General features: G+C 36.2%; 1 protein-coding gene across 1 annotated transcript in view; it reads left to right on the top strand.

Annotated features, from left to right (window-relative positions):
- Positions 1 to 12003, top strand: part of LOC106867588 (calcitonin gene-related peptide type 1 receptor-like) — a 191784-nt gene that overhangs the window by 102574 nt on the left and 77207 nt on the right. The window contains exon 8 of the mRNA XM_052969857.1: positions 10508 to 10610. Within this exon, the coding sequence (XP_052825817.1) occupies positions 10508 to 10610 (103 nt within the window). The remainder of the gene's footprint in view (positions 1 to 10507; positions 10611 to 12003) is intronic.

Raw genomic sequence — 12003 nt, 5'->3', positions numbered from 1 at the left:
ATTGTGCTTCTCGTTGAAGAGGTCATCTTCAAGGTTGTATCTTGTCTGTTTATACAAATATAAAATTTTACCAGAACGCGGTACAGAAACAGCTGTAGTAAATTTTAAATCAGTAAAATGCTATTTTAAATCAATTAAATGCCACAGAAACAGCTGTAGTAAATTTCAAATTTTAAACCCCATTTGTGTTCTTGTTAAAGATACACACACACAGACACACACACACACACACACACACACACACACACACACACACATATATATACACACGCACACACACAAACATACATATATACATTTATCAGTAAAATTATTTGGTATTTCATAATCAAAACATTTCAATAAAACTTTCATCATTTTCCTATACACATTAATTATAACATTCGTATAGTATAGTATCATTTGTGTAGTATAGAGCATTAATGATATAACTGAAGAAAAAATGTCTACAGCTGATAATGGAACTGGGCTGCCGAGGTTATGTCGCTTCAGGTCATTCTTTTTATCTGGTATATTTGCAACATATCTGTACTGTAATTACTGACTTGAATAAAATATATTATTATCAGAGTTACAATCATATTAGTCATCGATAAAGTTTAATGATGTTGACATTTTTACTTGACTGTGAATTCTTGACAATTAATCTTCGAAAAACGAAATTGAAATGTGATACGTGAGGACGAAATAAAAGGATTAATCTTTTACTAATGGACATAGCGTTGTATCGTCATGTACAAAAGCATGTACATATCCCTATGTACAAATACGCTTATTTGTGTGTATGTGCCTGTGTGTGCATATATATATATATGTGTGTGTGTGTGTGTGTGTGTGTGTGTTTGTGTGTGCGTGTACGTATGTGTATATATACGAGTTTCTATCCACACGTGATTGTTGATATTGGATCTGTAGAATTCGTAGACGTTGGTGACGGTTGGAGTTTAAGAGTTTAGGAAAATTTGAAATAAGGAAATGAAAAGTGCCTCACGGCATAAACCTATTTCTGTTTGAACTCTGTTTTTCATAGTGCGTTTTTTATGTTTCTGTTTTTATTATTTTAGACATTGAAAGGTCTTAAATGTGGTTGAATTGTGAAATAATCTTTTTCCAAGATGTTTACAAAATGTATTATAACTGACAATTTCTTTAATGTTGGTTTTATTTGGATATTTATTTGTTTTTCTTGATATTTAATACCAGAACACCAATAATGCCACAAGTCTATGATGAAGACAATTCAATCATGCCCGTCTGATTTTATTTTCAGTCTTTATCCATAAGATATATTCCAGTTTTTCATACCATTTCTCGATGGTAAATAGTGGCTTGAGAGAGATTTGGTAACTAATCCTGACCGATATTATTTGACAAATTACCAGAGTTGGTAGAACGTTAGACGAAAAGCCTTGCGTTAGACGAAATGCCTGGCTCTTTGCGTTCTAAGTTCAATTCCCGCCAAGGTCAGCTTTGTCTTTGCTCCTTCAGGAATCGATTACTCAAGTTTAAGATTGGAAAGGTGGACTGGCTGAATCGTTGGAACGTAGGTTTGTTGTATTTGTTGCAGGTCTTTGCATTCTGAGTTTCAATACTACCATGTCCTACTAAATGGTAAAATTAATCTCTCGTGCAGTATACCTCCCCATCCCCCGTTTAGCACTACCACTCCGTCCGTGTGTGCGGAGTCCACTCTGTTGCAAGTATTCTGTCCATAACACTAATCTGAGAATGCCTCCTGGCCTTTCCCCTTCCCACAAGTCTCGAAAGATATGAGAAGGATATGGGCGCTTCCCTTCCCCATCGACCAAACAATAAAAAAGATCAGAATAGCTTGCAGGAGCTCCCTTGTTAGCGCGTGGATAGATTAAGAAAACTAAAAGGAAGTGAATAAACCTTTAGATTTAAAATAGTGATATTAAGAGATGTATAATCAATAAGCGTTATTATTTGTGATGAGATGTCGGTTGTCGTTAGTGTTATTATTAGTAAATGTAAGAGATGTAGAACCAAGTCAGACCTGGAAAGGTTGTGCAGCGTTAAATACTTTCCCCTTGGTCACTCGACCTACTGGAAATAAATTATCTTCCACCGTCATAAGAGGGAAGGTACAGATAACATACTGTCATCCAGAAAGATGTGATGGTCATAGTTGGGAGGCATTCGATAAAACATATGTTCGTTTAGAGTTGTTCTGATGATAAACAGCAATTCAGAAACATCTCAGTTGTTACTTGATAAACCAATAAAACCCTCTACTTGACCTTCTTCAAATAACAACTAAATCTCCATCAAATGACACTTTTCTCTATGAAGAAATATGTGCATAATTGTCCGAAAAAACAAACGGGTGTTTTGTGGATTCGCGGAAATGCTTTTGGTCATTAGTTTATCGTTTAGAGTTACTCTGAATCTAAATAATATTCCTTTCTGAATCCTTTTTTCAAAGTGTTACCTATTATAAAAGGTTTAAATTCAATCAAGAAACAATCCAGCCACTCGTCTGTTATAGCGTGCTTCCAAACCTTGCGGTTGTCAACTACAAATACTTCCAAATTAACTGAATTGAGTAGCTTGAGTACAATTCAGCATGAGATTCACGGATGTAGTACTTAATGTGATCAACAAATCTTCATGAGTAATAAGACTTAATCTTATTATCAAATGTATTACGTAACACTAATATGGTTTACGATAATATATTCTAAACTCAGAAGAGTATATGTAAATATATAAATTGAAACTCAAGACAACAAACTACTAGAGCAATTATAAACAAACTTGAGATGTTCATGTCATTTAGGCAAGAAAAATGTAATATCCTTGGAGTGGCAATTGACATCCATGATAATCTTTGAAAATCTTCCTCCGGGACAGTTTACCAATTATAAATAAATAAATAAATAGCCAAATGAATAGACAGTTATCAGGAACGATTTTTCACCTTCAGAATATATTATTTCTCCATTAATATAAGACTTATTTTGGAATGTTTTCTATACATTAATTGAAGTTAAGGGGTGAGCTAGCAGAATCTTTAGTGAAATGTTTCGCTGCATATGTCTGTCTTTATGTTGTGAGTTCAAATTACGCCGAAGTTGATTTTGCCTTTCATCCTTTTGGGTGTCGATAAAATAAGTATCCGTTGAGTACCAAAGTCGATGCAATCAACTTCCCCCGAAATTGTTGGCCTTGTGCCAAAATTTGAAACCAATATATAAATTGAAATTAAATAAAAATAAGGTAATATATCAAAATTAAAATGTTCAATTATTGATTTTAATGTGCGAAACTATTTCATTTCATTCTCGTATGTTGAGCCTTAGCTACAAACCATGAATATCATAACTCCCAATGATTTAATACATATATCTGTTAATGAAAATGTAATTTGAGCTGCGTGAACAGAATCGATTGATTTATGGCACAAGAAAAGAAATATTGTTTGTGATATCAGATTAATACGTTTTGTGAGAGAATTCAATTTTATTTGAAACTGAGATAATACATATCTTGATTAAAGCGATACACAGCTATTACTTGGAATAAGCGAAGAAAATAATGTTGTAAATTAATTGTCATCATTTTCCAATTTAATTTAGAACAATCACAGCAGACACTAAAAGGGTAATTGGACAAGATATTGTTCTATTAACTCCTAGTTTGTGAGATCAGATCCTCTGCAAGTTGTTTGGATGTACCTCTGATCAAAGCACTTTACTAGTTCACATTGTTTACACTAATTGTCATGAATCTGACACGTTAGAAGCAGAAGTACTTGTAAATTGACCAGCGTCCCAGCGTTTCGTTTGTTTCATCTTGTAGATATAAACTCATCTACTCATATAGCTTCGCGAAACATAATATAACAGCCTCAATGACTTTAAAAGAAGTCTTCGGTATAAGCATTTTTGTTCATAAAATCGTGAAAAACACGTTTAGATCTCTTAAAATACGGAGGTGTATTAGTGGTAGTCAGAAAATAATTCTGCATGTCTCAGGGCTACATCATGTATTTATAACTGATTGTGAAAGCAAGTATTTTATTGATTAATTTTTCTTTATAAACAGGTTATTTTTGGTAAAAATATGAAATAGAATCAACATAAGAAAATTAACTGAAAATAGCTGTTAATTAAGCTCAATACTTTAGATAGTTGTACAGGCGAAATGTTAGAGTGGATTAGATATTGGTTTGCTTACTCATAGGCAGCGAGCTCAATAAGGTTGCTTGTCTCCTATAATATTATATAACTCAGGAGAAATAGCGGATTATCTGAAAAAGCTACCTCTGATGGACTGTTGTCCTGTACAGCAGATATATTCATTTCTCATCTTCACATCAACAAACAGGAGAATATTTACATATACTTGTAGGGGTTAAAATATTTTCACAAGTCATATAATTGACTGGATCTGTCTATTGATTAGGAATTGACTCAGGTGGAGAGGAAATACCTCAGGAATTTGAAAGAATAACCTCGACGTATTAGATATACTGAGACTTGGAATAACGTCGTGTCACATTCATACTTTTGTTAATAATATCTAGTAATATAAAAGAGATAAAAACGTTAAACAGGAATCAAACAATATTGTAATGTTGATATTAAGGAACATTATGATAATAGTAATCCTTTTTTATTATAAATACAAGACCTGAAATTTTGAGGGAAGGGCTAATCGAATACACCAACTCTCAGTCTTCAACTGACACTCATTCTATTGACCCACAAAAGTGGTCCTCGGGGGAATTTGAACTCAGAACGTAGAGACGGGCGAAATGCTGCTAAAGCATGGAATACCCAGCCCTCCATTCAGCGGGTGTTCAGAGCAAATGAAGCGTCAAACCAGTGGAGCGCGACCCTTCCACAGAAAGCAAAAAAGTACTACCCCATTTTGGTCAGACGTAAATTGAGGCAAAGTACGATGGTCAAACAGTAATATATGACGGAAGTGTTGTAAGCATTCGACACCTCTGCCCGAACTTTCATAGGTAGCTGCCCTCGGTTCATTTCTGGGTGAGGGAGGCTACCCTACTTGTCATGTGGTCCCAGTTATTCTCCACCGGACCCAGCCAGACCCCGAGAAATTTAACCGTCCCTGCCTCAATAGGTGCCGAGCTGCAGGCCCATTCATTTTCCTAGATTAATTTTTCTTGCGTAACCGCCTCATATTCTTTTAGAGCAACGCCGCCCAGGTCTGTGTGTCTGAAAAGATGAGAGAGGACACTCTCGACGAACCGAGTGCATGATAGTAAATGCTTCCGATAGGTAACCATTCACTCGAAACTCTGAAGATGTATCATCGGACATTGTAGCGATCCAGCCACGTAAAACAGGACGGAGATCAGCCCCATCAAGTGTTGGTTATAGACCCTATCAAAAACTTTAGACTGATACAAATTGATCAGGTCCTCAGCAATCAGCTTCATTACTATCCTATCCATTATATATCGCACGAAGCGGAGGTTGTGATTGGATCTCTATAAGATGATGCGCAAACACGCATCATCAATCAATTCCTCGACTACAAGAGCCAATCTTTTTACTAACACCTTGTCCAAAATTTAGAAGTCGGAGTGCAGCAGCATTATGGGCCTAAATTTTTCTATTTGATCTCTTTTGTTTTGATCCTTTCTCAGCAATGTCAGCGTTCTTCGACTCACAAAACTAAGAATTCTTCTGTTTTATTGCCGGTTGCGGTAGGTATCTGCTAAGAGGCCACCAAACAAGCCTGGCATATAAAGATAAAGCTCATAGTACAGACCATCTAAACCAGGCGATTTGCCACCCGACCCGAAGTCGTTGAGTAGAAGACTTTTTTTCAAGACAACCCCAGTCACGTTCATTTATACTGCTTATTCTGAGCAAGACCATGTTAGATGAAGGAACAGAAGTAGAAAAGTTTACTTACAGTAATTTTGTTGGGGAGGGGAGGATGGATGTTCCGTCCCCATGGTTATATGTAGATTTTTCTACGAGCAGATCTTTATACAGTCTCTTGTTAATGTTTCACCTGTTATATGCATTTTTATGTGTTATATGTTTTTTTATGTATTGGTATGTTGGTTTGATAAAATCGAGGTGTGTGAGACCTGTATGGTTATATATGTGTTCCACCAGTTATCTATTGTTCATGTTTATTACTGTGTAGTCAATGATGTTTGACTTTTACTGGTGTTGAGATATGCAATCTAAGAGTTGTGCTTATAATGGTGGTGTTTGTGACAGAGGTGGTGGTATCGGTAGTGATAGGGGTGATATTGTTGATGGTACTGGTGTAACTGCTGTGGGTGTGTGGAGTATTTGCGCATTGTTTCTAATAGGTGTTTCCTTCCTTTGATCATACCTGCCACGTTTTTGCGTTGGTGGCGGTATCATTTTGTTTCTGTTTCTTTCGTTAGAACTGCTGACTTTTCCCATTTAGGCTCTTCGTCGTCCCTCTCATAACAGGACATGTCCTAGTGGCCCGAAAAGGAGATGAGCATGTCTTGGTGGCATTTTTACTGTTGTTCTGTTGATAAAGTTATTGTTGACTTGAGGATTCTGATTCCTTTGTTTTTGCTGCTATCCAGATTGTGGAAGCCACTAATGTTGCTGTGTTTTCTGTTTCGTTTGCTGCTGTTGCTTCCACTGTTGTTGTTGTTGTTGTTGTTGCTTTGCGCCATTTTAAAATATATCTTGCTTGTCATTGTTGTTGCTTCTGTTGCTGTTAACATTGTCGCTGCTGCTGCTGCTATTGTATGTGCTTCGTTTCTTGACCACATCAACTAGTGCCGTGAAATCAATGTCAAAGCGGTTGTTCCAACAGTTTCCGCTCCCCCTGATTTGGGATGCCATATTGATATTTTTGTTTCAAAATATTAAATCTGCAAGAAGAGATGGGCTAAAAGTACTTGGGGATTTTGGAAATGGATAGATGGAGAAAGAAATGACAAAAATTTCAGGTGGAGTACTTGAGCACACTTAAGTCGAAATTAAATGGACGGAATAAGATCGAAGCTATCAGCACCCCGCCAGTTTCACTCCTTAGATATGGAACAGGGGTAATCGCATGGACAGTGGACGAACCAGACAGCTTAGACAGAAAGACAAGGAAGTTACTAACTAGATATGGGTCACTCCACCCAAAACGTGGTACAGACAGAGTGTATCTACCAAGAAAAAGAGGGGGAAGAGGACTTATTGGATACGAACACAGCATTGGAGCAGAAGAAAACAACATAGCATGGTATGTAAAAAATGCCACAGAACCGCTATTATTAGAAGTAAGGAGGTCAGGCTTGTGTAGAATGAAAGATTGCGAAGATAAATCACTATGCAAGAAATCGAAAACGAATGAAACTGAAAATTAGTGGGTAAAGAAAAGAATGCATGGTTAGTTTCATAGGGATGTTGAAGACAAGACAGACAAAGAAACATGATGGCTGTCGATGATTTAAAAGCTGAAACGGAGGCTCTAATCTTTGCTGCCCAAGAGCAAGCACTAAAAATAAACTACATAAACTACAGAATAGACAACACATCAGAAAGTGATAAGTGCAGAATCTGTGGACAAAACGGTGAAACCGTATGGCATATTACCAGCCAATGTACGCCACTAGCTCAGAAGGAATATAAGAGACGCCACGTCAATATAGCCAGGCTTATCCATTGGACACTTTGCAACAATTATGGACTTGACAGAGCAAAAAATTTGTACGACCACAAACCTGAAGTCATCGTCGAAAATAGAAATGCAAAGATCCTATGGGATTTTATGATTCAGTGTCGACCATGAGAGAGAGAGAATAAGAAGCCGGACATAGTCTTAATTGAGAAAGGAAACAAACTATGCTGGATCATAGATATAGCATGCCAAGCTGACAACAAGGTATGCGATAAGGAAGAACGTCGAGAGATATGACATGTTAGCTTGGGAAGTTAAGCAGTTGTGGTCGATGAAAATGGTGGCAGTAGTACCAATAATTGCCGGAGCTTTGGGAGATAGTGTGCAAAATCCTCGAGAAGTACGTGGAACAAATAGGGGCTGCAATAAAGGTGGAGAACTTACAGAAAGCACCACTGCTTGGAACCACTCGGATACTCCGGAAGGTGCTCGAAAAAGAAGTGGTACCTTAGTTCCCTGGTAGTGAACAGCTGACATTGTTGTACATCTCCAGCATTAGGAGCTGTGCAAAGCAATAATAATAATAATGATGATGATGATGATGATAATAATAATAATAATAATAATAATAATAATAATAATAATAATAATAATAATAATAATAATAATAATAATAATAATAATAATGATAATAATAATTTTCCCTGTTGTCTCCTTCTAACGTTCGGGAGAATTGCTTCGGGTCATTTCTGAACAATCTGTTCTTCTCGAACGGCTTCTTTCTGTTCACAAATCTGATCTTCTGACTTTTTGCCGTGATCCTCTGTTTTAACTACTCTTTTACTGCCTCAAACCCTTTCTTCCGTATTTTATATTTCTTCTCTAATCTTTCTCGGTCGGTCTTTTTCCCAGTTTCCTCTGAACATTGCTCAATTTTCCCTAGAGCTTGCCTTGCCCGCATTATGTCACTTTCTATGCGTCGTTTCCACCATCGTTCTTTTGCTCCATCATTTTTTGTTCTCTTAAGTTGTAATTTCTCCCCAACAAGTAGCGTAGTAGCTCGAAGAAGATTCCTTGTTTGTGTTAAGTACTCAGTCTGGATATATGCTATGACAGTATTTATCTTTCGTGTTACATTATTTATCATACTGCTACCTACCCTTCTCATTTTCATGGAGATTTTTTTCTTCTGTAGCATTCATCAAGTCGGTGAGTCGCCTTTGAAATTCAAGCAATTCAGTATCTAGTTGGTTCAGTTCCCTTACATGTCCACCCACCACTATTTAATATGACCCACTTGGTAAGTGAATGTGAGAGCTTTGCACAAAAAGACTACAGGCGCCGCCACGATAAAGTGTGTGTGTATCTTCATTGGTTCTTATGCCGTAAATACCTATATGAAGTAACGGAGGACTGGTATGAGCATGTACCATGTAAAGTTATGCAGGAGGATGGAAAAGTAACGATACTCTGGGACTATGATTTTCAAACAGGTCGTGTAATCGAACACCGTCGGCTGGATATTGTCATATTGAATAAGAGAGACAAATACTGTCAGATCATTGATATATCCATATCAAATGGCATGAATGTTGTGAGTAAAGAGCTTGAAAGAAATAACCAAGTACTCCGAATTGAAAGTGGAAATGGCAAGACTCCATGGAATGCGAGATGGCAACGTAAATGTGATACCAGTGGTGATCAAAGCGTTGGGCTAAATCCCATTGAAACTTCAAAACTTCTTAAGGCAACTGGAAATCCCATGCAAGATTGCTGTCTTGCAAAAAGCAGCCTTATTTGGCACAACGCACATCTTAAAGAAAGTAGTATCTGAGGTCCTTGTTGTGTCTTGACAGATAACTAAAGACTTCGATGCATTTTTACCTACAGTGTGTTACGAAGGAATACCACCACCAACACCACCACCAACACTACTACTACTATTACTACTACTGCTACTGCTGCTGCTGTTGCCGCTGCTGCTGCTGCTGCTGCTAATAATAATAATAATAATAATAATAATAATAATAATAATAATAATAATAATGATAATAATCATTGTTGTACAATATTTAACTTGATATATAGTGATAGCCCCACCCTAAAAAAAAATCACACATCTACAGTTTTGTACTACATTTCAATACTTGTGACTTGACACGATCTACTAAGTTGTATTAGCAAACTGTTGTATCTTCGTATCTAAGTTGCATAGCAATGCATCAACATACTTGAAAATTAAAATACTTATGCGTCGTTACTGTTGTTGGCCTTCACAGACAAATAATCCTATCTGGAAACAATGCTTGTTTTACGTGATTGTTAATCTTTCATACAAATCACCGAAGAGAAGGAAACGTTCCATCTAGTGACCTATGTATATAAAGGCTTAGAAATAATAATAAAGAATGTCGGACAATGATAATGGAAATGCAAAAATTAATTACGCACTTTCCTTGTTTATGTGCTCTGTCATCGTTGAGTTCTTAAGTTTGAAGCAAGTAACAAATTGAAAAGAAGTATGGTCCCTTGAATAAGCCTCAGTACTTGGTTATCTCTTGTTTTAATCCAACCTACGTAAGTTCAAAGCAATTGTACCTGCATCGGGAATGGAAAAAAACCTTTACACTATCCTACACTTTTGGGCTTGATAACAGTCTATTTTATATAAGAGACGTAGTAGTTAAATAGTTTACCATTTATAATTTCATGACACAAAACTGATATTTGTCAGAGACTAAAATTATCAGAATATTACTGATACTTATTTAAACAGCTATGATGAACGAAAGGCAAAAATCTATTCATGCAATATTTCACAGATTATAAACAAAAATAATATTATTTGTTAAATTACTGCTTCTGGATAACATTTCCAAGATTTTATAATTTTTTTCAGCCTCCATACCGAAGTAGATGATGACCCCAGGGTTAACTGCTGGATACCCCGTGCTGGACAACTAGAATGGATTTTTAATGTACCTCATATCATTTGTTCAATTGTAAGTTCAAGTTTCACCATATATGCATTAATAAATTTTAATTTACTTGATTTTAGAAAGTATTTCAAGTTCATGTTAAAATATAGAATGCTATATATTTTATGTCAAATTTTTAGTACTACACTTCTTAACTCACATTATGGAATTGCTTGAAAGAGTTGCCTTCCTTAAACATTAAATAGGACTTCATGCTTCCCTTCGTTTAAATAGCTGGCATCTTATAATTTATATTCACTTTAACAAGAAACAGTATTTTACAATAACAAGACTTCTCAAAATCTCAACAATAGTTTAAATTTTTAAAATGTTGCGTTTTTTTAAAATTTGACTACTGGTAGAGAAAAACCATAGACAATTAAATCGTCATCTGGCAAATTAGTAGTATTTTATCGACTATGAATCAATGAAACTAATGTTGTGCAGCAGAGGGCTTGAGTAAGAAAATAGAAACTAAATGGTTGTATTTCGTTTACTTGTAACTAACTTAAAATTGTAACTCTGCTTTAGTCTCCAAGGTCATTGTTGCTACTCTTGCTTAGTCCCACACCAATTTTCATCAAGTTAACCTCCGACTATCAGGAAGGGCATACCGACCGTCAAAACATTATTGTTATTCTCAAACATTATATACCAATGGCTACACGACACAAAAGATTATTCTTTTTTCTTTGAACTATACTGTAATTCAGGAACAGTCGAGTGACCATGTAAAAACTTCCGTCGTTGATATTTTTACAGTTCTATATTTAAGAGATGAGGAATTATTTACATTACTTACATTTGACGGATATTTGTCCTCATCTTGTTTGTTGTTAACACAACGTTTCGGCTGATATACCCGCCAGCCTTCGTCAGGTGTCTTGGGGAAATTCCGAACCTGGGTTCTCATTCCTAACGATGTTACTATTATTATATTATTATTATTATTACTATTATTAATCAGGTCGCTGCCGTGAATCGAACTCGGAATCTTGGGGTTAGTAGCTCGCGCTCTTAACCACTATGCCATATGCCCGTGGCCCACAAGATGAGGACAAATATCCGTCAAATGTAAATAATGTAAATAATGTTGATACTTTTGTTATCTTCTTTACGCTCCAGGATCTATATTAGTTACTGCATATCGTATTCCTAGGTTGGAAAAGTAGGATTATACAATACGTTCCTATTCGTTGACTTCATAGAAGTGTAATTGGGGAATAATTTTAGCAGCAGCAATAGCTATAGGAGGGAATAAAGGTGTCATAATGTATTTCTGTTGATAACAGTTATATTTTATAGAGAAACAGACGCATGCAAGCACACATGAACACACCCGCGATCTCATACACGCATACACACATAAATACAGAGAGAGAGAGAGAGAGAGAGAAGGGGGGGGAGAGAGAGAGAG

This window comes from Octopus bimaculoides, chromosome 8, assembly GCF_001194135.2.
Source record: "Octopus bimaculoides isolate UCB-OBI-ISO-001 chromosome 8, ASM119413v2, whole genome shotgun sequence".
Lineage (NCBI taxonomy): Eukaryota > Metazoa > Mollusca > Cephalopoda > Octopoda > Octopodidae > Octopus > Octopus bimaculoides.
This window is presented reverse-complemented; position numbering and strand designations above follow the sequence as displayed.